This window comes from Nicotiana tomentosiformis, chromosome 6, assembly GCF_000390325.3.
Source record: "Nicotiana tomentosiformis chromosome 6, ASM39032v3, whole genome shotgun sequence".
Classification (NCBI taxonomy): Eukaryota; Viridiplantae; Streptophyta; class Magnoliopsida; order Solanales; family Solanaceae; genus Nicotiana; species Nicotiana tomentosiformis.
This window is the reverse complement of record NC_090817.1, coordinates 50,042,679-50,069,400: the sequence shown is the minus strand read 5'-3', so window position 1 is coordinate 50,069,400 and position 26,722 is coordinate 50,042,679. Positions and strand designations below refer to the sequence as shown.

General features: G+C 40.5%; 1 protein-coding gene across 1 annotated transcript; it reads right to left on the bottom strand.

Moving 5' to 3' along the window:
• Window positions 1-3,539: 3,539 nt before the first annotated feature.
• On the bottom strand, window positions 3,540-21,445 carry LOC138893971 (uncharacterized). The gene is made up of 3 exons (XM_070178642.1): window positions 21,339-21,445; window positions 19,408-19,481; window positions 3,540-4,156 (listed from the first exon to the last, which is right to left on the bottom strand). The coding sequence occupies exons 1-3, from the start codon at window positions 21,443-21,445 to the stop codon at window positions 3,540-3,542; spliced, it is 798 nt and encodes a 265-aa protein (XP_070034743.1).
• Window positions 21,446-26,722: the final 5,277 nt, after the last annotated feature.

Genomic DNA, 26,722 nt, shown 5'->3' with positions numbered 1-26,722 from the left:
CCGTCACAACCCATTGGTTTGGCTCGTGACAAAAGTGATATCATAGCAGTTCTGTCCTAGAGAGTCTACAAGTTGTGTCTAGTAGAGTATTATTTATAGGTGTGTTGTGCACCACACTTATAAGCAGAATCCTACAAGGCATTTAGGACTGTCACTTTTTCTTCTTACTCTAGATCGTGTGGTAAAGTTCAGTTGTAAGAATTCAAACTCTAAAATCTATTTTATTCGTAATACAATGATACCTACATCCAAAAAGACAGTTTGTAAGAGATTGAATGTGGTTGTGGAAGAGTTGAATAAGAGGAACTCGATTTTGCATCATGCTTATGATGAGTAAATGCGAGGTCTTCAGCAGATCATGTGTGTACCAAGACATATAAGCTCCTTGATAAGGAGCCGTAAGGCATGAATATCTATCTACACATATTGTAAAAAGCAACGAGAGAATTAGAAGGTTGATACAAGTTTCAACAAGTAAAAGAAGCATGGTGAAAAAGGGTATGAGGTACCCAATTAGTGAAGATTATCAGTTTTTACAATTCAGGTAGAGAAATATAAGAATTCTGAGTTACTTTCAACAGTAACAGAGATCTGTACAATTGACCACACCCATCTCAGTTATGCCCTATGGGAGTTAACAGATATAGTTTAAGAGAAGAACGGGATATTAGGATCTAGCTGGGGTTAGAGTAACCCAAAATGGTTGATGGATTGTTAGTGTTAGCTGACATTTCCGAAGAATATTGCAAACGTGGTAATAGTTCTTCTTGTGAGACATCCAAATGGTGCACTCTAGAATAGAACAGTTAGATATGAATACTAGAATGTTCAGAAAATTCAGAAGATAGGCACTGGAATCCCATAAGAAAAATTTAGACCCGCCGGAGTAATTGAAATTAGTATGGGCTAGTAAACAAGATAAAAAAATCGAACATGAATTCGGGACCGAAGGATTTGATAATAGTCGGCATCGTGAGAATTTCAGAGAACGTGTTTCAGCAATAATAGAATGGACAACGGAAGAATAACCTTTAAAGGTCATTCACGTAGTTGATTCCCTAAAGCAAACATTGTGAGCAGAGCTAAGCTTAAGGGACTAAATGTGCTAGTTACACTAATTGTCACCCTCGTGCATAAGAAATTCAGTTATCCTTGGTACAAAAGGATTACCGTAAGGCGAATAAGGGCCATTGATGATGTAAAAAGACGCCGAAGATAAAGAGGTAAAACATCTATAGGTAGATCATCATAGAACTAAATCTTAGTACTCCCCTAAAGGGGGGAAATGGTGTGATGTGCTATTAAGTCAGAGTTAAGTAGTTTAGGTAACTATGGAATGGTAAAGGAAGAATGTGGTAAAAAAGCAAAAAGGGGTTTCATGAACTGCACAGGATTAGAATACTCCCCATAAGATGAATCATGTTTGGATGCTATGAAATACGGTTATTGAAGTATAGTATCGTCCCCATGTGGATTCAACAAATCACTTCAAATATTTCCTGATGCGACGTGAGCCCTTGTGAAAATGTATTACGTAAAAAGGTTTCAAGTTATCAGTGGTAGATTATGCATTAACATTAAGGTGAATCGACAATGGATGGATAAAAGTTACAAAGTATGAGATGAGATTAGGCCATCAATCTTAAGATGAATAGTAATGAGGAAGCATTAAAGGACTTAGATTTATACATATAGGATAAGCAACGAGAGAATAACCTGGAGTTTGGTAGCAGACCTCGGTAATAATAAATCGAAGTAAGTGTTATGGTATAGTATAACCTACCTATATGTAGTAAAGCCATAAGCATAGATAACCGAGATTATGAAACAAGATATAGCAGTAGTTGTAAGTTCTACAAAGTACCAAGCGAAGGACTTCAGTACACCTATAAATGCCCAGAGGGACAACTTGTCATAGTTCTGTATATGTTCACAAAGTGAGGCCTGGAGATTGGCTAAAAGCTGGAGAAAAAAGAAGAGAAGAGTCGCATAGGCATACATACAAAGACAAAGACGTACATGCTGCATGACAGAAGGTAGCAATAATTACGAGATTTGAATAATTCTGACCACAAGTCGTGGTGTGAGAAAGAGGCCTAAAGGAGGGAATGCCCTGACCTTTGGATTTATTCACTACCTCAAATTCAAATCCTTTTTCTTGAACAAATGCTGAAGACTTTGATGATCAATGCAAACCTCACGTGACATGCCATACAAGTACTGCCTCCAATTCTTGAGTGCGTGCACAATAGATGCTAACTTCAAATAATTAACCAGATAATTCTTCTCATGGGGCTTCAATTGGCGAGACAAATAGTAAATTATCCTACCATCCTACATCAACACACACACGAGACCAACACGGGACACATCACAAAAAATAGTATACATCCCCGACATTGAGGGCAATACTAAAATTTGAGTTGTAGTCAAAGCAGTCCCGGGCTTCTAAAAGCTCTCCTTACACTGGCCGGACCATTTGAACGGAGCACCCTTCTATGTCAACATGGTCAATAGAGCTGCTATAAATGAAAACTATTCCACAAAGCGACTATAGTAACCAGCCAAATCTAAAAATCTCTGGATCTCTGTAGCGCTAGAAGGTCTGAGCCAACTCTGAACTATCTCAATCTTTTTTGGATCCACCTTGATCCCATCTCTAGACACCACGTGGCCAAGAATACCAGTGAATCCAACCAAACTCACACTTAGAGAACTAATCAGACAACTTCTTCTCCATCAAAATTTGAAGCAGAATACACAAATGCTGCTCGTGCTCCTCTCTACTACGGGAATATACAAAAATATCATCGATGAATACAATGACAAAACAATCCAAATAATGATGGAACACACTGCTCATCAAATGCATGAAAGTTGTTGGGGTATTAGTCAAACCAAAAGACATCAGCAAAGCTCATAATTCCCATAAAGAGTCCCAAAAGTAATCTTAGGGATGTCTGAAGCCCTAATCTTCAACTAGTGATATCACAATCTCAAGTTAATCATCGAGAACACGTTGGCACGCTGAAGCTGACCAAACAAATCATCAATTTGTGGCAGTGGATACTTGTTCTTGATGGTAACCTTGTTCAACTTCCTGTAATCAATGCATATTCTCATAGAACCTTCCTACTTCTTTACAAACAACATCCGCGCACCACAAGTTGAAACACTTGGCCAGATTAACCCCTTATCCAACAACTCCTACAACTACTCCTTCAATTCTTTCAACTCAGCTAAAGCCATTTGATATAGAGGAATAGATATGGGCTGAGTGCCCGGTGCTAAATCAATGCCAAAATCGATATCCCCATCGAGTGACCTAACCGGTAGGTCTGCAGAAAACACATACGGAAACTCCCTCACTACTAAAGCTGAATAAATAGTGGCAGCATCAACACTAACATCTTTGACAAAAGCTTGATATTCCAAACACCGGTTCTCAACCATCCGTTAAGCCGTCAAAAATGAGATCACTCTGCTAGGAGTGTAACCAAGAGAACCCCTCCATTCCAACCTTGTCAACCCTGGCTAGCTTATTTCACACTCTTACTGTGACAATCAAAGATAGAATGGTACAGAGATAGACAATCCATACTGAAGATCACATCAATGTCCACCATATCTAACAATAGAAGGTCTGACCTCATCTCAAAACAACATAGAGTGACCACACATGACCGATAAACTCGACCTACTACAATAGAAGCCCTAACTGGTGTAGATACATCGACAAGGGCATCAAAAAAATCACGTGGCATATCTAGAAAACAAGCAAAGTATGATGACACATATGAATAAGTAGAACCAAGATCAAACAATACCGAAGCATCTCTGTGGAACACATAAACAATCCATGTAACAACTGAATCAGAAGCGAAAACCTCTGTCCTCCCAGAGAACAGATAGAATCTACCCTGACCTCTACTACACTGAGCACCATCTCTAGGACAATCGCGTCCTGGATGAGCTCCACCCTGAGCTGGCTCAGAAGATGGTGTAGCAATCGACACGAGAATAATTGTCTGACCTCCCTGCTTCCTTGAACCTTTGCAAAAATAGGGGCAGTATTTCCTGACGTGCCCTAAGTCTCCACACTCATAGAAACCTCTGAGCAAAAATGACTGTGGTGCCTGAATCATACCCTGTGAACCTTAATATCCACCAGAAGAACTCGGTATAGATGAACACTGAATAGCTGGAGCGTGATTATAACTCTGTGCTAGAATTAAATTGAATGACTTGCATAGTAGCTCTTCAACTAGGTGGTGGTTCATGATGAGTTGGCCTACTATAATGGCCTCTTCCAAATCGATCTCGGCCACTAGACGAGGCACCACTAAAGCTACTTGAATGTCGGGACCTCTTGTGTCTACCCTGCAGTATATCTCTAGTCTCACTGTAGATACACTCAATATGAAGTGCTATCTCCACGGCCTAGTGAAATGAAGTCCCAATCTCTGCCTCTATAGCCATAGCAAAGAGAATACCGTGGTCAACACCATCAATGAATCTCCTCACTCTCTCCTCCTTAGAAGGAATCAAAATAGCAGCATGATGGGATAACTCGGCAAACCTCATCTCATAACCAGTAACTGACATCTGACCTAACTGAAGATTTCTCAAACTGCATCCTCAGCTCATTTCTCCTATGTTAGGCACAAAACTTCAACAAAAAGCCCGGAGAACTGAGCCCAAGTAAGAGGAGGGGAACCAATATCTCTGCACTGCTGATAGGTGTTTCACCACCTCTTGGATGGCCCTCTAAGTTGAAACATGGTAAAATACACTCCATTAGACTCCACAGGTCTAAGATTTTGAAGAATTTCATAGCAATCATCAAGGAAATCCAGGGGATCTGCTGGGAGAACCATCAAAACGTGGGGGATCCATCCTTGGGAACCTTTCCAACCTATTCTGATCATCTGCGGACAAAACAGGTTTAACAATATGTCTGGCAGCAACTTCTGGCGACGATGCAATAACTAGAATCACTCTTAGTGTCTGAAAACCCGGATCAATCTGCTCGGGAGTATGAGTAGCTGGAGTCTGGGCTCCACCCCTTACATGAGAAGTAGCCGGTGCAGTATGAGGTACCCTAGCATGAGTCAACTCTCATATAAACCAACCATATGGACTAGAGCGTCGTGAACAACTGACGTGGCAATTAAATCCTAAGGAACCTATGATTGGTCCCATTGGCTCAACATAATCTGGAATCTGCACCTCAACGGGAGCTACTGGTGGCTCCACAATGGTTACTTCAGCAGGGACCCTAACTTGGGCGTGTTCCCCACCCCTGCCTCAACCTCGGCCCTAACCTCTAGCGGCCCTAGCCTGGGATACTAGCACCTGCTTAGTTGTACTAGAAGAATGTGTCCTCACCATCTGTGAGAGCATAGAAGAGCAAAGATTCAAACTTAGGGATAACAAATCCACAAGATAAAGAATGCAAGAAAGAGAAGTTTTTACAGACATGTAGCCTCTTGAAGATAAATACAGACGTCTTCATACCGATCTTCAAGACTCGACTAGACTTGCTCATTACTTGCGAGGCCTATGCAACCTAGTGCTTTGATACCAAGTTGTCACAATCCAAAATCCCAACAGAGCTATGATGGAGTCTAACACCGCTCGCTAGGCAAGCCAACTGTTACACCACATATTTTCATATGTGAAAGTACGCTATAAGTAAATTGATAAAAGCTCGGGAATGAGATGTTATATACCGCATTTTTGTACGTTAAAGTTCCGTCGTAAGGTAATCGACGTAAGTTCGGGAATGAGATTATTTTTGGATGATAAGTATTATGCTACTTCAAACCAGTGATAAGTAAATCCACGAAGGTGAGAGGGTGATCGAGTGGAAGAAAATGAGTTTCATCAAGTTTGACATTTTAAGGTAAAATTCGGCCCGAGCTAAAATACTAGGTATTTATGGACTAGTACCATACAAGGCACCACATGGCCATGACAGTAAGGTGTATAAGGTATGTTAAAAGTGAGTAGTATTTTAAGTAAGTTGAGATAATTCTTAATTATGTGGGTAATTGGTTAATTATTGGGTAATGGCATAGTACCTAATTAATTGGGGATATATTGGATAAGTATTAAAGAGCATGAGGTGGCAGCCCCCATGCAAACCAAGTGACTCACAACTTAAAATGGAAGGTGGTTATCTTAAATGTCCTACACATGACACTTACGTAGGTATATTAAAAGTTTGGCATCTTGGGCTTCATTAGCCTTAAAATAATCAAGGTAAGCTTATAGCTTTTTTCATAAGCTCAAACAATTGCAAGAACGAAAGTGAATCTCACTCCAACAAGAACGAACATTAATCTTGAAACAAAATAATTCCAACGAGATTTCTTAGCATCGTAGCAATGTGAGATTTTGCGATTCTAAAGGAGTACGGTGCAACCTTTTCCAAGAATATCATACGGATTTTTCCCTACTCCAGGTATGTTAAGGTTATCCCTTCTTTCCTTTTGGCATGATCTATACGACACGAACGAAATGAGCAAATGCACAATTTTCATAAATGATACTATTCATAGAAATACTAGGGGTGTCTATATTCTTGATTCCCCATGTAAATTATTATTATATCTTCTGTTCATGGGTCTCAGAAAAATACGTATTTGATAAAATTTATCCGACATGCATATTATTTTTATGACATTCCGATAAAATCTTATTAACGTATTTCATAAGGCATATTATTTTTATAACAATCCGAGAAAATCTTATTAACGTATTTCTTAAGGCATATTATTTTTATGACATTCCAAGAAAATATTATTAACGTATTTTTTATGCATTTCATGCATTTATACATATACATTGACCCATGACCAGATGGAGTTATATACGCATATATATATATATATATATATATATATATATATATATATATATATATATATATATTATATATTATATATATATGAAATATGGGAAAAGGTTATGGTATTATATACGCACCACCACCTGATCAGCTGGTATACGTTGATAATTTGCCCACAGTGGCTTAAATGATATGATGGGATGCCCTCAGAGGCTTGATGATGCTATGAACGCATATACCTATGCATGGTATGATATTTATACGCATATGCATGACATTATAAAAATGAAACGACTCACAGAGTTATGCACACGTACATGTCGAGTCTTTTACTCCATGTTTCTCTCATGTCTATTATTTAATGACTTTCATTCGTTACATACTCGGTATATTATTTGTACTGACGTCCCTTTTTCTTGGGGATGCTGCGTTTCATGCCCGCAGGTCTCGATAGACAGGTCGAGAGTCCTCCAAGTAGGCGATCAGCTCAACAAAAGATATTGGTGCACTCCATTTGCTCTATAGTTGCTTGTTTTGTCAGTATGATTTAGATGTGTATGGTTTGGTATGGTAGGGCTCTATCCCGACCTTTATGACAATTATGTACTCTTAGAGGCTTGTAGACATATGTCGTGTACGTGAAAGATTGTACGGCGTTCTCGGCCTATGTTTTGAGTTTATATATGATGATGATGGCCTATTAGGCACGTATGTCACTTGTATATGATGATGTAATAAGAAAGATTTACGTTGGTACTTGGTTGAGTAAGGTACCGGGTATCCGTCGCGGCCCATCGATTTGGGTCGTGACAAAAGTGGTATCAGAGCAGTTCTATCCTAGGGAGTCTACAAGCCGTGTCTAGTAGAGTCTTGTTTATGGGTGTGTTGTGCACCACACTTATAAGCAGGAGGCTATAGGGCATTTAGGACTGTCACTCTTTCTTCTTACTCTAGATCGTGTCATAGAGCTCAATTATAAGAACTCAATTTCCTAACTCTATCTTATTCATCATATGACGATGCCTACCTCCAGAAATACGGTTGGTAAGAGATATAGCTGTAGAAGAATTGAGTCAGAGGAACTTGATTTTTGCATCATGCTTATGATGGATAAATATGAGGTATTCAGCAAATCATGTGTATACTAAGATGTGTAAGCTTCTTGATAAGGATCCCTAAGGAAAGAATTCCAATCCACTATTACGGTAAAAAGGAATAAGGAGGGAGACACAAGTTTCAGCAAGTAGAAGAAGCAAGGTGAAGAAGGGTACGAGGCACCCAGTTAAGGAAGATTATTAGTATTACAGTTCTGGCAGAAAAATATAAGCATTATGAGTTACCCTCAAAAGTAACAGAGGTATGTATAATTGTCCACACCCATCTCAGTTATACCTTACTGGGGGCTAATAGGTGTAGATTAAGAAAAGGACGGGATATCAGAATCCGGCTGGGGTTAGGGTAACCCAAAATGGTGAATTGATTGTTTGCGTTAGTTGACATTTCCGAAGGATATTGCAAATGTGCTAACATGTCTCCTTATGAGACACCCAGATGGTGCACTCTAGGATAGTATAGCTAGATATGAATACTAGAATGTCCAAGAACAGGCACTGGAATCCTGGAAGGAATAAATATTTTCTTAGTATGGCTCCCGTCCCTAGTAGAGAGATAATGCTAGGCAACCCGAAGAGCTAGTGGATGGAGCAAAGGGTAGATAAAAGCAAAAGAATATCTTGTTGAAGTTTTCAGAATAAAGTGATAGACAGAAATGTTAGCAGGAAATAAGAAGAGAGCTAATAAAGCATTAAGAGTAATATATGATACATGGATGACAATGGTAGATCAAAAGATGACAGTACTATAGAATCTATAGTCAAGTGAAGGAAAAGACGAGAGGTGACAGTCCTTAAGACAACAAAAGAGTATAGCCATAAAGTCATATCCACACTTCGAGATATAAGTTCGTGACTCCAACGCAACTTCCGGAAGGAAAAGTTAAACCCCAGAATAATAGGAATCAGTATGGGCTGATGAACAAGATAGACTAAACATGAACTAGGGACTCAGTGATTGGATAATAGTCGGCATCATGAGAGTTTCAAATTTCATTCCGGCGATAATAGAATGGACAACAGAAGAAGATTCATGAGAAATTCAGAGAATGGTCGTTCAAGAAGACGCTTGTAAGGCCCCGTACAAATTTTAACCAAAAATTTAGACTTTTTGGATTGAACAGTACCCTACGGAATTAGAGGAAAATGTTTAGCAGAAGAACGCATTTATGCAGCCCATTATGCGGCTGCATAATCACTCTGCGGACTACATAATGGCAGCAGAGTGAAGCATAAAGTTTGGCCAATTTGAGGTTAGTTTTGCGGTCGATTATGCGACCACATAATCACTATGCGGACCGTATATTGGTAGAATAATACCTCTTGGGTTTCTGCGGAGGGAGTTATACGGTGCATTATGCGACCGCAGAATAAGTATGCGGACCGCATACTCGTCATATATCTGGGCTGAAAGTTTAGGCCCCTGAGGACCATTTCTGCGGTCACTTTGCGGACCGCATAACCATTATGTGGTCGCATATGCGAATGCATAACTGTGTCGGGTCACCCTTTTTCTTAATTTAAAACCCGACCCCCAATCCGTTAAAACACCCCTTAAGTCTATTTTGAGCTCATTTTTCTGATATTTATAGAGTGAGAGAGAGAGAGGGTTCAAGAGGGGGGGCCTAAGTTTTCATCAAATTGATCTTCAATCATCACTTAAAGCTTTGGAAATATTCAAGTAGAGCACCAAATGCTTCATCCAAAAGGGGTAAGACTTCATAACCCCAGCTCTTAATTTCAATTATAGATATAATGGGGTACTAGTGTGATACTTCATGGGTATGAGGGTGGTTTATCTTGCATGCATGTATGATAAAGAGTGGGAAAAAAGTGAGTTAGAACCATGAATGTTTTCCTAATTCTGGGTTCAATTTGCATATTGCTAAAATAGACTGAGGTTGATAAGGGTTTCGGATAATTATAGAGTCTAAAGAAGCGCAATTGAGGTATGTATGGCTCACTCTCTTCTTCCTAGAATCGAACTCCTGGTGTCCGAATAATGGGTGTAAGTTCCAACTTGATCATATTAGAATTGTTTTCCTTAGTGTGTTGGATTGAAAGATTCATGCTCCCTAATTATTCTATATGTTCACCGTGTCATCATGCTATTTGAGAACGTAATTATGATTTCTAAACTCCTTCCCTTATGTGTGCAATGCCTTGTGTGATGGTACTTATCGACATGAATGATGAGGTTACTTGAACGAATAAAAAGGCAAGAACTACTTAATAAATGAGGTTGTCTGTGCCATGTAATGAAAGATGGAAAAGAAATGTGAATTGAGTGAACAGTTGAAAGAGGTTATATCTCAAGTGAGATAGTTTAATCGATCGGGCCGAGATCAGACGCCATGCAGTACACATGGGGGCATTGGTGTTGGAATTATTGATTTACATTATGGATATGGATATGTCTCACTTGAGATGGCTTAGCCGGTCGGGCCGAGACCGGACTCCCTGTAAAACCACGGTGGCATTGTGAGTTGTGTCATTTGGCACTAAAGATTATTAACCTAAAAAGATGGAAAGTTTGAATCGGAAACTATGTGATCCTTTCTTGGTGTTTCTGTGTATTTCTGTGAACCACTTATTGATTATTATGATTGCTTTCTCTATGTTTCACTGTTCATTCTACTAAGATTGGGGTTTGCCTTACATACCCGTACTATTGGATAATACTAACGTCCCTTTTGTCGGGGCGCTACATCTTTGAATGGATGTAGGTGGTTCCATCGCAGATAGCGCTGATCGCAGATAGTGGTGCTCTCCCTCACACTCATCACAATAGTCTTGGTGAGCCCCATTTCCTCCTGGGGTCATGTAGTTCTTCTTTTGTATAAGTTTTCACATTTTGAGGTATAGCCGGGGCCTTATTGCCGACATTGTCATGTTGGTCTTTTGTATCATTAGAGGCTCCGTAGACGTTTATGTGGGTCGTGTTTGGGTATCATAGTGGTCACTGGACTAAGTTGTATTTTGAAAACGTAACTATGGCATAATGTATATAATGAAAAAAGGAGTAGCAACGTTTATGCATGTATATCTGATCTCTCCCCTATTTAGCAGATGGTAACATGTCCTCTTTTCGGATCATGAATGAGTCGGGTTGGGAAGGTCTAATAGGATTGCTTGACCGGGTTCACTCGGTTGAGCGTCGGTCGCTCTCCCTGAGGTTGGGGCGTGGTCGGGATACCATGGCTGTCTAATTGAGCTGGGGATGATTGATTTTGATGTAATAATGGGAATGCACTAGCTCTATTCATGTTTTGCCAAACTCAACTGCCGAACCAAAATTATGAGGCTTGAGTTTCCTAGCGAGCCAACTGTTGAGTGGGAGGGGAATAATGTTATGCCAAAAGGTAGGTTTATTTCTTACCTTAAGGCCACAAAGATGATCAGGAAGGGGTATATTTATCATTTGGTCCGAGTTACGAACACCACTGCCGAGGTGCCTACCCTTGAATCTATACCAATTATGAACGAATTCATCGATGTATTTTCGGATGAGCTCTATGGAATTCCTCCAGACAGGGAGGTTGATTTTGGGATTGATGTGATGCCAGCCATGCAGCCTATATCCATTCCACCTTATAGAATGGCGCCGACAGAATTAAAAGATCTAAAGGAACAACTAAGGGATTTTTCTAGAGATAGGTTTCATCCGACCGAGTGCGTCACCTTGGGGTGCACCAGTCCTCTCTGTCAGAAAGAAAGATGGATCGTTGTGGATGTGTATTGATTACCGGCAGCTCAACAAAGTCACAATCAAAAACAAAATACCCATTACCTAGAATAGATGATTTGTTTAACCAATTACAAGGTGCTAAGTTCTTCTCCAAAATTGATTTGCAGTCCGGGTACCATCAATTTTCAGGTAAGGGAGCAGGATATCCCCAAAACAGCTTTCAGAACCCGGTATGGGAACTTTGAATTTTTGGTAATGTCTTTCGGGCTAACAAATGCCCCGGAAACTTTCATGGATCTTATGAATCAAGCCTTCAAGCCGTTTCTTGACTCCTTTGTGATAGTATTCATTAACAACATCCTTGTATATTCGCAAAGTCGAGAGGATCACGCCGACCACCTCAGGGCAATTTTGGAGACTCTTCATCAACACCAATTATATGCAAAGTTCTAGAAATGTGAGTTTTGGATTGAATCTGTTATATTCCTGGGTCATGTCATCTCCGGAGAAGGAATTAAGGTCGATCCTCAAAAGATTGCAGCGGTGAAGGCTTGGCCTAGACCTACTACTCCAACAGAGATTCGTAGTTTCTTGGGTTTGGTCGGGTATTATAGGAGGTTCGTGGAGGGGTTCTCCACTCTTTCCTCTCCATTGACTAAATTGATGTAGAAGGCGGTTAAGATCCAGTGGTCTGATGCTTGTGAAAGGAGCTTCCAGGAATTGAAATCAAGGTTGACTTCGACGCCAGTATTGACCCCTCCAGAGGGTATCGAGGGGTTTGTGGTGTATTGCGATGCTTCAAGGATCAGTCTTGGGTGTGTATTAATGTAACATGGTAAGGTCATAGCATATGCTTCAAGGCAACTTAAGAATCATGAAAAGAACTATCCAACTCATAATTTAGAGCTTGCGGCGGTGGTTTTTTCATTAAAAATTTGGCGTCATTATTTGTCTGGAGTCCATGTAGATGTATACACGGACCACAAGAGTCTTCAATACATTTTCAAACAGAAGGAATTGAATTTAAGGCAGAGAAGGTGGCTTGAATTGCTCAAAGATTATGACATCGACATTTTGTATCATCCGGGGAAAGCTAATGTGGTGGCGGATGCTCTTAGTCAAAAACCTATGGGTAGTTTGGCTCACTTGGAGGCATGTCAAAGGCCCTTGGCTCGGGAGGTTCACCAGTTGGCCGGTTTGGGAGTTTGTCTTGCGGATTCTAATGAAGGGGGAGTGATTGTGCGAAATAGGGCGGAATCATCGCTTGTGGTGGAAGTCAAGGAGAAACAATACAATGATCTAGTGTTGGTGAAGCTGAAGGAAGGGATTCATAAACATAAGACTACAACTTTTTCTCTTGGCATGGATGGTGGTACATTACGGTACCAAGGACGACTATGTGTTCCAAACATAGATGGTCTTCGGGAAAGAATCATGGCAGAAGCTCATACTTCTAGATATTCCATGCACCCAAGCTCTACAAAAATGTATCGTGATCTCAAGGAAGTTTACTGGTGGAATGACATGAAGAGGGATGTGCCGGACTTTGTGGCAAAATGTTCAAACTGTCAACAGGTGAAGGCCGAGCATTAAAGGCCCGGTGGGTTAGCTCAGAGTATAGAAATTCCAATGTGGAAATGGGAAATGATCATTATGGATTTTGTGATAGGGTTACCGCGCACTCCGCGTAAGTTTGACTCAATTTGTGTGATCATGGATCAACTCACAAAATTAGCTCAATTTTTGCTAGTTAAATCCACCGACACTGCGGAATAGTATGCTCAAATATATATCAAGGGGATAGTCAGGCTTCACAGCACTCCAGTTTCCATCATTTTCGATCAGGGACCCAGTTCACAGCTAATTTTTGGAAGAAATTTCAGCAAGGTTTGGGTACGCAGGTAAATCTTAGCACGGCTTTCCATCCACAGACTGACGGGCAAGCGGAGCAGACTATTCAGACGCTTGAGGGCATATTGCTTCCTTGTGTGCTTGACTTGAAGGGTAGCTGGGATGATCATTTTCCGCTCATAGAATTTGCTTATAACAACAGCTTCCATGCCAGTATTCAGATGGCACCATTTGAGGCCTTGTATGATTGAAGATGTAGATTGCCGATTGGGTGGTTTGAGGTTGGAGAAGATGAACTAATAGGATCAGACCTTGTGCATCAGGCTATGGAAAAGTTTAAGATCATAAAGGAGCTATTGAAAACTGCTCAGAGTCATCAAAAATCCTATTCGGATGTTCGTCGCAGAGACTTAGAGTTCAAGGAACACGATTGGGTGTTCTTGAAGGTATTTCCCATGAAGGGGATCATATGGTTTGGAAGGAAAGGGAAATTAAGTCCGAGGTATGTCGGGCCGTACAGAATCATTCAAAGGATAGGTCAGGTGGTGTACAAGCTTGAGCTACCACCTGAGATGTCATTAGTGCACCCGGTATTCCATGTGTCCATGTTGAAGAAGGTAGTTGGAGATCCGTCCGCTATTGTGTCGGTTGAGACCATCAAGGTTAGTAAATAATTGTCATATGAAGAGATTCTGGTTGCTATCCTTTACAAACAGGTCAGAAAGTTGAGGAACAAACAAATTGCATCCATAAAGGTATTATGGCGAAACCAGCAAGTCGAAGAAGTACCCTCATTTGTTTGAATATCCATGTCATAGCTCTATAAAGTTGTCCCCCCTAATTTTTTGTATTACTCGTTCGGCTTATATAAAGACACTCCTTTCTAGTTATTTGTCCCCCATTAGGCTTCTGTTGGTGTTATTTTGCATTATGTGGTGTCATTTAATTCTATATATGTTGTTAAGGTGTGTATCGGGGGCTCTCTGGCAGGTGGATAGGCCTAAATACAAAGGAAACTCTGGCGAAATTTTCAGAAAGTTAGGAAGTTAGGCAAATTTGGGGCTGATGGTATGTGGTATAACTGAAGCTGTGTTAAGTAAACATTGATCTCATTTGGGGACGAATCATCTTAAGTGGGGGAGGATGTAAGGCCCTGTACAAATTTTAACCAAAAACTCGGGGTTTCGTGGTGCCAAGATAGATTCATGGCACTTAGAGGAAAATGTTTCGCAGAAAAACGCATTTCTGCGACCCATTATGCGGCCGCATAATCACACTGTGGACCGCATAATGGCTGCAGAGTGAAGCAAAAAGTTTGGCCAATTTGAGGTTAGTTTTGCGGTTGATAATGCGATCGCATAATCACTATGCGGACCGCATATTGGTCGCATAATTACTCTTGGGTTTCTGCGGAGGGAGTTCTGCGGTGCATTATGCGACCACAGAACAAGTATGCGGACTGCATACTGGTTGCATATTTGGGCCGAAAGTTTAGGCCCCTGAGGGCCATTTCTGCGGTCACTTTGTGGACCGCATAACCATTATGCGGTCACATATGCGACCGCAGACCTATGTCGGGGCACCCTTTTTCTTAATTTAAAACTCGACCTCCATTCCTTTAAAACACCTATTTAGTCTATTTTGAGCTCATTTCCTGATATTTCTAGAGTGAGAGAGAGAGGGTTCTAGAGGGAGGGCCTAATTTTTCATCAAATTTGATCTTCAACCATCACTCAAACCTTTGGAAATATTCAAGTAGAGCACCAAATTCTTCATCCTAAAAGGTAAGACTTCATCACCCCAGCTCTTAATTTCAAACATAGCTATAATGGGGTACTAGCGTGATATTTCATGGGAACGAGGGTGGTTTATCTTGCATGCATGAGTGATAAAGAGTGTGGGAAAAAGGTGAGCTAGAACCATGAACGTTTTCCTAATTCTAGGTTCAATTTGTATATTGCTAAAATAGATTGAGGTTGCTAAGGGTTCCGAATAATTGTAGAGTCTAAAGAAGCGCAATTGAGGTATGTATGGCTAACTCTCTTCTTCTTAGAATCGAACTCCTGGTGTCCGAATAACTGGTGTAAGTTCCGACTTGATCATATTAGAATTGTTTGCCTTAGTGTGTTGGATTGAAAGATTCATGCTCCCTAATTATTCTATATGTTCACCGTGTCATCATGCTATTTGAGAACGTAATTATGATTTCCAAGCTCCTTCCCTTATGTGTGCAATGCCTTGTGTGATGGTACTTATCGACACGAATGATGAGGTTACTTGAACGAATAAAAAGGGAAAGACTTGAATTGTAAATTGTGCCCAAGTACCAAGAACTACTTAATAAATGAGGCTATTTGTGCCATGTAATGAAATATGGGAAGGAAATGTGAATTGAGTGAACAATTGAAAGAGGTTATGTCTCAAGTGAGATGGCTTAGCTGATCGGGCCGAGATCGGACGCCATGTTGTACACATGGTGGGATTTGTGTTGGAATTATTGATTTACATTGTGGATATGGATATGTCTCACTTGAGATGGCTTAGCCGGTCGGGCCGAGACCGGACTCCATGTAAAAATACGGTGGCATTGTGATTTGTGGCATTTGGCACTAAATATTATTAACCTAAAAAGATGGAAAGATTGAATCGGAAACTATGTGATCCTTACTTGGTGTTTCTGTTTATTTCTATGAACCACTTATTGATTATTATGACTGCCTTCTCTATGTTTCACTGTTCATTCTACTAAGATTGGTGTTTGCCTTACATACTAGTACTATTGGATAATACTAACGTCCCTTTTGCCGGGGGCGCTACATCTTTGAATGGATGTAGGTGGTTCCATCGCAGATAGCGCTGATCGCAAATAGTGGTGCTCTCCCTCACACTCATCACAATAGTCTTGGTGAGCCCCATTTCCTCATGGGATCATGTAGTTCTTCTTTTGTATAAGTTTTCACATTTTGAGGTATAACCGGGGCCTTATTGCCGGCATTGTCATGTTGGTCTTTTGTATCATTAGAGGCTCCGTAGACGTTTATATGGGTCGTGTTTGGGTATCGGAGTGGTCACTGGACTAAGTTGTATTTGAAAACTTAACTATGGCATAATGTATATAATGAAAAATGGACTAGCAACATTTATGCATGTATATCTGATCTCTCCCCTATTTAGCAGATGGTAACGCGTCCTCTTTTCGGATCATGAATAAGTCGGGTATGGAAGGTCTAATAGGCTTGCTCGACCGGGTTCACTCGGTTGAGCGCCGGTCGCGCTCCTCGAGGTTGGGGCGTGACATAGATGCTTGTAGACATATGTCGTGTACGTGAAAGATTGTACGGCCTTGTCGGCCTATATTTTGAGTTTATAAATGATGATGTTGGTCTATTAGGCCCATATGTCAAGATTATATGATGATGTAATAAGAAAGATACGTTACATTGGTACTCGGTTGTGTAAGGTACCAGGTGCCCGTCGCGGCCCATCAGTTTGGGTCTTGACACCAACACCAAACATGCGAAATAAAACTTCAACAACAAAAGGATATAGTCTAAATTAGCGGAATAGCATAATTAACTGAAGTCATATTGATGATATAACTGAAACCACCAAAAATCTAGTGTCCCCAAGTGCATGAGCTCTATATACTACTAATTACAAAGTCTGAACAACATACAATATTGTTCAAAAGAATAAGCAGTAACAACATAGGATAAAGGCGGGAACTTCAAGGCCTGGGAACAGAATAGTAATTCAAGCTCGAAATATCCAAGAAAATTCGAATCCAGCTCACTAGCAACCATCGCTATCAGCATCACCTAGATCTGCGCATGAAGTACAAAGTGTAGTATGAGTAAAATTGACCCCATGTACTCAATAAGTAGAAAGTATAACCTCATCCTAAAAGCAATGACAAGGTTGACAAAGTCTAATTCTCATTTTCAATAGCCAACAACAACAATAATTGCATAATAATTGTATAAAATGAAAACAATAGCTCAAACATGTTTAGATAAAGCTTTCAGTTACATGCTTAAGTCAAAATCTATCGTTATGCTTTCAGTCTCTAATACCTTTTATGCCATTGTTGACTTTGTGAAGCTTACATTCAGTTATTGTTAAGCTATCTTTCATAAAGTAGGACCTAGTTATTCTTGTTAAAGTTAAGTGTTAATTTTTTTTAAGCTGAGTATGACTACTTTATATCCAGATGCTAATTTAGGCTATACACCTAAGCTTAACATATTATGTATGATCCTTCCATTGTCTATAACCCTCCTACCTTTATGACATTGCTGATATTAGTAAGGTTCACCCTGTCTGTATAAGATCACAACCCCACTTGAAGTGTCTATGTACAACTGATTGAATACTGCATGTCCATGTTTGTCTTCATGACTTCACGATTGCATGTTGTTTCTTTGATGTTATACTCAATCCTCTATTTTGCTATTTTGAACTGAATCTAATTTTAAATCTTATGAGAAGTGCTTTATTGATACTACCTAAACATAATAGTTTATTTAATGTTAATACTGTTATGAATGTGATCCTGTTGAGCACCTTTAGGAATTCCATGTTCAAATCAGTGAACATGTACTCATATTGAGAGTGTTGATCATGTTTCTAATATCTATGATAACTTCTATAAAACTGGTTAGTTTATAATTGCTTTGTCTGAACCTTTACTGATGCCCTTTTAAAAGGTTCCAAGTAGTGATATTAACCAATGCATGTGTTAGTGGCAAGACCTAAGCTAATCAACTCATAATTAGTTTGCCAGGGCAGGAGTATCCGTATTTCTTATTTGTTTCATATCTGAACTCTGTGTTCTTTACCTTCCCTCTGGATGTATTTTTTCTAGTGCTTATACCTTTGACAGTATATTATAGTGTTATCTGTCCCCCCCCCCCCTCCCGTGTGTATCTGACTTATTTTAATATGTGTATCCTTTATGTGATATTCGAAATGGAGTTATAATTTGTTCTTATGTTATTCTGTTAGAAGGGAAAGTGTACTTCTCTGGTAGGGATATTATAGCATTCAGTTTACATTGAAAGGGTCACACTTAAACCCATAGGGAAAAATAAGTCGTTAGTGGTTAGGGGTATTTGGGAGTGGAGTTTAACTCTAGGTTGGGCTGCTCTCCTTAGCACAAGCATTGCCCTGGGCCTTGTGTCCCTTGGGAACTTTGAAGTGTCTGGTGATTCAAAGGGGGCATCGACCTCGAGTAGAACTCCCCCCTTATCCCTTAATTCATTGACACTTTTGGTTCTTTAGGGGTTTAGTTTTTAATGACAACGAAATATTTTCAATGTAAATAATTTGCCATGTATAACCACCACATTAGTATGATTTCTTGTAGTATTTGAGTATCAATATTTTAATATATTCTTGTTCCAGTCATTTGTTTATATATTTCATACATGGTTGAATATGCTGAATATATGGAATATGTATCTAATGATTTTCTCCATTCTTTTGGACATGTACATCCATTTGGGCCTGCTGTGTTCCTAAGGAACATAGGCCCAATCCCAACCTTGTTGCATTTTCCTGGAGAATACAAAATCAGTTGTAGCTGCATCTCTTTACTATTGGGCTTGCCTTCTTGAGGCCCAATTACCAGAGTCCAGTCCTCTTTCCCTAAACTCCTTTATTATTTTTCTACTGCTTCGCTGGTTAGTTCACTGCCTTGTCATATTTTGTTATGCCTTATTATTCTTCTGCCTTACATGTATATAACACTCATATATTAGATCACATACTTTATTTTATGCTTTAATGTCATATAAAATGTAGGCAAGCCTTAAACAATAATGGATTTAAAAATAATTAATTAATAATTAATCCTCATTTCGCTAATTATAATTTATTTATACCATTATTACATTCTCGCTCACCTTCCTTTTTCTCAAAAGATTTTGAAACAGAACTAGTAAAAACAACAGCCTCATTATCAAAAAAGAAATCAGATCTGAATTGCAAGCTTTATCTTTAAAGAGGCAAATCAGAATGCCCCAAGTGGATTTCCAAAAGACCGCTTTTCTTCAAGTTGTAAAAATGAAGGTACATCTTAGGATCACCTTCTTACAAATATCTCTTAGAGTTACACAAATGTTTCATAACTTAACCTCTTTTCACACGCTTTATAAATACAAACAATCTACATACATATTTCAAAAACTCTTTAATTATATCCTCTAACAAATCTTTAGACCCCTTCATAAATTTACATCCCTTTAAAGGTTTCACGCTCCTTTTATTCTCCCTTAGGTATATAGTAAGCCACACTCTTTAATGTTAATTAAGGCATAGTATAAATAATTGATCCCAAACCTAGCCTAAGTCCTATGGAGTTACCTCACATAGATTTTAAGAACAAGAACCCTTACCCATAATCTCACCGGTTAGCAGATTAATAAAGAATATGACTTAGTAATTAAATAGGTATCCTGGTATACCTTTAAATATTAGGTGGTGACTCTCTTTTATCAACAATAGAGAAACCACAAGTTGAATCTTGTTTTGACTAGTACAGAATAGGGTGCAACAACATGGAGACTCTACTGGGGATTCACACTTAGCCTCTGACCTTAGTAGACTTAGAATAATTTGGCATCTAGATTTATTTGCACATTTCTTTAATTGTAGATAAAATTGCAATTATGTGCTTACCTGCTTTAATTGCTCATTATTCTTATTATCATGCTTATTGTTGCTACACTCTTGTCTATTACTGCTTTATATACATTGTCATCACATTTTTCCTATCGAGTCTTGGCCGTACACTATCACACACGATGGCACACGGGAGTTTTCTTTTACACCCCTTCGAACAGTCTTTTAAAAACTCTCTAGTTTCAGAGAATGGCTTTGTTAGGATATATAACTGGCATAAATTCTCGCAGCCTTTAGTCCAACTCAAAAGTAGGAAACACCCTACTCTAGTAAAATAGGTCATACTACATAAACCTTAGGTGAGTCGATCCTTGGAATCGACACAAAAATTGGGAAACCCACCCTAATGTCAACAGGTCATGCACCCAACGACATGACTTCTGTGGAAAGACAAAGAAACCCAACAAGACACTTAAAGATCTGAAGCAAACACTTACCAAACATCTTTCTTTTACCCACCTCAGAAAAATGGAAATTAACCAAAACTTCTCTGCGATTAGCATGGTAATGGGAGCACCACATAAATTGAAAGAATTGTGGAAGAATATTCGTCGGGAACACGGAGATGAGGTTCGGACGCACCCGGGGGCATTAATCACATTGCTGAACATCCGTGCAGATAGGGTGCTCACTCGCCTGTTGATAGAATTTTGGGATCCGGCTAAGGTAGTGTTCAAATTTGCCGACTGTGAGTTAGTACGAACATTTGAGGAAGTCACGAGCTTAACAGAGGTGCCATTCAACGAAAGGAAGTCAATATTACCAGTTACTATGCCCGGTTACCGATTCTTGGATGCCTTAGGCTTGGCCAAAACTACGAGTCTCAGAAGTATCGAGTACGGATGGGTGAGCCTCGACCAGTTGTTTAACAGATTTGGGCATCGGGAAAGCTACGAATGGTATTCAGGAGTGTTTCAATGTGACCAGGCGTTGTGGGAGAGTCTCAGGCCTATCACTTTATCAATGGCACTATTGAGACTATTGGTCTTCTCATAGTGAAGCGGTCGGATCAACAACAACCTATTACATGTGATTCTGGCTACCTTTCGTAGAAATCTTCAAGCTACTTTGGTGCCGATGGTGTTAGCCGAAATGTTGAGATCTTTTTCCGCATGTGCACAAGGGTATGATTTCTTTAAAGGTTGTAACTTACTGCTTCAGATTTGGGCCAGTGAACATTTCTTCCAGCGAAAGGCCACCATCAACTACTTCGCAGGCGTCAGCAACATGATCTGCAGCCACAACGAAAGAATGAGACATTGGGAATCCCCACATAGGAAAGAAGAGTGGAGGGAAATTCTGACAAACCTGAGTGGAGAATGGATCAACTGGAAGCTATCCTGGTTAGGTCGAAGAGCAATCTTGAGGACTCCTCAGAAATACTTCATTGAGTTGATCCGACTTGAAGGTATTCAACCATACTCACCCATGCGGGTCCTCAGACAGTTCGAGATGATCTAATATGTGTCTCTATGGACAAGGACAACGCTATACGCAGATGAGTACAACGGGCAGATTCCAATCCCCAGGATAACAAGGCTCCAAGAAGAGTGGAACAACCTGGTCACGATGCATATGGGTCAAAATGCGTTGTGTATTCCTGAGTAATTACATTTGGATCAACGAGGAAGAAAACATGGCCTGGCCTAGCAGAGAGGGTATAGCTTTGTTAGAGAACATGGTGGCTGCTTTGCAAATTTACCATGATATCCTTCCACATTACCTTGTGACCACTTCAATGCACCGTCAAGTAGTCCGAGGATACATTGACCATATGTTACCACCCGCTGAAGATGATGATCGGTTAGCGGAGTGCATCTAAATAGAGTCTAGCATAGAGCCAGAAAAAGACCCGGAGGAGGAGTCAGGGTTCAACGATGACGAGGAGGAATTTGAGGAAGACCCGGAGGAGTATTCGTAAGAGAAGCCAGAATAAAAGGAGGATATAGGAAACGACTCAGGGGATGGTTATTAGAGTTGGTTGATTTCCCCCTCTTTCCCACTTTGTACCCTTATCCCTAGTTTTCTCTTTACTTTCCAAAAGGGCAAATTGTCCAAGCCCATGCAGTTCTATGAAACAGTGATGTAATCTCTGTTCCCACTTGTATTATTCCAAATTATCAATGAAAATAAATTGCTTCGGATCTAAATGTGTCAAGTCTAAATATGTGTCAAATATCTACGATTTAGGCCCACCTCCGGCAATGAGAGTTCCCTACGAATTCTAGGAAACGCGCTAGCTGTAATGCACGAATTAATTGCTATGTGTGATTTCGTGCTTGTATAAATGAAGTAACTGACTCTTGTTCCCTTTTCTTTTCTTTCTACTTATTTTTCTTTGCTTTATTATTACCCTCCCTCCCCCCCCCCCCCGAAAAGAAAAGAATGTTGGCTGATGTCGACTAAAACTGGCAGAACCTCCATATAATCTAAGGTCAAAGGGAAAGATGTTAGCCGTAGAAAACCCAACTGAACATGCTCTGGTAATAGCCGACAGCCCGGGGCGATTGGGGGAAAATGAAGACATCAAGAATGATGAACACGTGGCCAAGATTACCCAGGAAATGGAGTCTCTATCTTGGCCGTGCCAACACTTCCTCTTCCCTTCTTTGGATTCACTCCCTGACCACTTTCCTTCCATATCACGCCAAAACAACAACACCATACCTTCAGCTCCTACCACTCAAGTCATACCTCCAGTGACGCCCGCAAACCCACCAAACCCCCCTATCCACACTCCTTACATACCACAGTACGTTCAGACACCACAAAACCCGCCTATTACTACCAATGTACCTCATACCCCTCCTCGTGACGGAATCACTTTCATCCCTAACCATCACATACTTGTGGCACATGCCGCCACCCATGAGCGGCATGTTCCCACTGTATATGCCATTTCTAAACATACCTTTACAGCACATATCACAGTTAGGGTGCCTTATGAGATTAACCAATACGCCGAGATAGAAAGAGAAGCCAGGCTTAAGGAAGAAGAGTTGGTATCTGAGCAGTTGCAAATTTTGAGTAGGCCAATGAAGATCCTCCAAGTTGCATGGGGAAGTGAAAGTTTGGACTACGAGGATCTATGTATTCATTCGTATATGGATATGCCAGCAGGGTATAAAACCCCCAAAGTTCGATATCTTCGATGGGGACGCGTGATCCCCACGCGCATTTGAGGGCATATTGTGAAAAGTTAGTCAGAGTGGGGAGGAATGAGAAGCTATGAATGAAGTTATTTATAAGAAGTTTGACGGGAGAAGCACTCACCTGGTATACTCGATAGGATCCGCGAAATTGGAGAACTTGGCAAGATATGGCGAAGGACTTCATGGATCGTTTTCGATTAAACACAAAGATAACTCCCGATCGGTTCGCACTGGTGAACTTACAGAAAAACCATCCGATTTGTTCCAAGAATATGCATGTCGGTGGAGATCAGAGGCCTCCAGGGCACAACCTCCCCTGGATGACAGTGAATTAACCAAGTACTTCATCAGAGCCCAGGAAGTGATATACTTCGAAAAGATAATGGGAATGATGGGACAGAAATTCCCCGAGTGGTACCACTGCAAGTGGCCCGCAAGGCCATCTAATCAGGGTCGATCACTAGCGGAAAGAAGAAGAAAGGGGAGGTCTCAGCAGTCGTCCCTTACTATCAACCCAACTCACATCACGGAAGTACTCATATTCCCCAAACAACTATTCACCACCACCCACTTATGCTCCAGCCTATAACACTAAACGATATTACCACCCTCAACCACAATACAACCCTCCTCGATCCAATAACAACCAAAACCCACAACGACAATATACTCCTGTGCAAACCACTACTCACCAAAACCGACCTGCTTATGCACCATGCCCTCATCCTAACTTTGAAGAAAGGGGTCCTAGAAATTATACCCAATTGCTGAGCCTCTGGCCCAATTGTTCGAGAGATTGAGAAGAGCGGGATTGATACACCCAGTCGAAGGAAGGGTTCCTGAATACCTCTCCAAGTATTTTGATGCCACTAAAATATGTGTATACCATTCCAGTGTACCTAGGCATGATACTGAACATTGTTTTAAGTTGAAAAATAAGATTGAAACACTGATCAAGAATGAAGACATCCAGTGAACTCCAGCACCGCCCAATGTGAATCGTAATCCGCTGCCAAATCACTAAAACCAGGGAGTTAACATGATTACATTGGACGAAGAGTATGACCTCAAGGGAACGATTATCGCTATAGGAAATGCAGAAGCCGCCAGGATCCCTCCTCAAAGGGGCTCCAATGATTACAGTACAAGTGATACACAAAGTGACTGTTCAGACCTATCAACGACAACATGTCATTGCTACAGGAGACGAAGAAAGTCGAGAATATAAAACTGCCCCATGGACATACCAGCAAAAAGGAAAGGCCAAAATGACAGACTCTGTAGCAGCCCGTGGTAAGACTAGGTTTGGGATATGCTACGCTACGGAAGATGTCAATCGAGGGAACTTGGGAAGAGAGAAAATTCATAGAAGGAACATAACCAACCAAGAGGCAGCCGAGTTTTGGAAGAGAATGTCAAGTACAGATATCAATCATGGATCTATTAATGAGTTCCGACATTCATAAGGACGCCTTATTGAAAGTACTAAGTGGGGTAAGTGTACCACATAACACCACCAGTGAGGCGCTGGCCACAATAATTGGAAAAATGGTCGAAGTAAATATGATCACTTTCAGAAGAGACGAACTTTCTGTCGAAGGCGCAGGTCACAACAAGGCTCTTTATATCATTGTCAAATATGGGGACAAAGTGGTGTCCCGATTGTTGGTCGAATGAGGTTCAGGAGTCAACATCTATCCGCTCTCCACCCTAATGGAGTTAGGAATTCATTTTAGGGAAGTCAAGGAAAGTCATATGAGCGTGAGATCCTTTTACGGTTCGCAAAAGGATGTTATTGGAGAAATTTATTTGGCCTTGCAGATCGGGCCGGTCGAATTTTCAATATTGTTTCAAGTAATGGACATCTCCTCTTCCTATAACTTGCTGCTGGGAAGGCCCTGGATACATATGGCAGGGGCCATCCCATCCGCTTTACACCAATGCATGAAATTTGAATGGGGATGTCAGGAGATTGTGGTTCATGGTTAGTGGGGCCACTCTGCTTATTTGGAGTATGATGTTCCATTCATTGAAGGGCTAGACTGATTTGCTTTCCATGTAGTGGAAATCATGCAGACTCCGTGATGGAAGAGACTAAACAAAATATGGGAATGCAGTCACCGTATAGATCTAAGATGGCTATGAGGGAGATGATGAAATATGGATACAGGCAAGGAACAGGGTTGGGAGCCAGGTCAGACAGAATACAAAGCCAACTAAGCATAATGGGTAGAAAGAAAGGGCCAACATACGATATTAGCCTCCGTAAGGGAAAGCTCGTACCGTTAGGTTCGGGAAAAAGGTTCTTGTGCCAGAGCATGTTGCAAGTCTGGGACAGAGTCCAGTATCCAAAGATGATATCATCAACGAGATGGGAAAGTTGTTCATGAATATAATTGAAGAATGTTGTAAAGGGACTGACATCAAGACACCGACTATCAAGGATGTCGAACCAGGGGAAAAGTTGCGGAATTAGACCACCTGTCCATCTTTGGTTCTCTGGGAGTCTTGGTATGTCATGCCCTATCCTCGGGAAGTGCGACCGACACTCAACCAAGTGAACCCAGTCGAGCAGCATGTTAGATACTTTCTACCCAATTAACCCATGATCAAGAGAAGACGTGATTTCATTAATTATACAGTATGAGTCTCATTCATATAATCCTAAATTATTTCATTAGTCATTGCGCTTTTAAGTCCCAAAATACACATTTCTTAAAGTTCAAGTGGAACAAGTGATCAAACACAACATGACTTGTTTAACATTCCCAACAATATACAACCCACATAGTGTCTAGGGAGCCTCTAAAGATACAAAAGAGAGTAAAGATGGTGTCGGCAACAAGACCCCAGCTATACCTCAAAATGTGACCATAATATAAACAAAAGGTACAATACATGACCCCTGAATGCAAATAGGGCACACTGAGTCCGCTGTGAAGAGGATGCAGCACTATCTGTGATCAGCAATGTCTATTATGTAACCACCTGCATCCATTCAAAGATGCAGCTTCCCCGGCAAAAGGAACGTTAGTACCGTCTAATAGCACTAGTATGTATAGCTAAACACCACCTTAATAGAATGAATAATAATACAAGAAGAACAGTCAAGAATTCAATAAGGGCTTCAAGTGATAGTAAAAAACAAGTTAAGAATCATATACATTTTCAAGATGATTTCCATATTATTAGGTTGTGTGACCTTTAGTACCGATATTCCATAATTCACAATACCTCCGTATTCTTACACGGAGTCCGATATCGGCCCGATCATCTAGGCTGCCTTATCTGAGACATTACCACAATTTCATCATAACTTTCCGGCACAGTGCCACCATGTGTGCGGCATAGCATCCGATCACGGCCCGATCGGCTAGGCCATCTC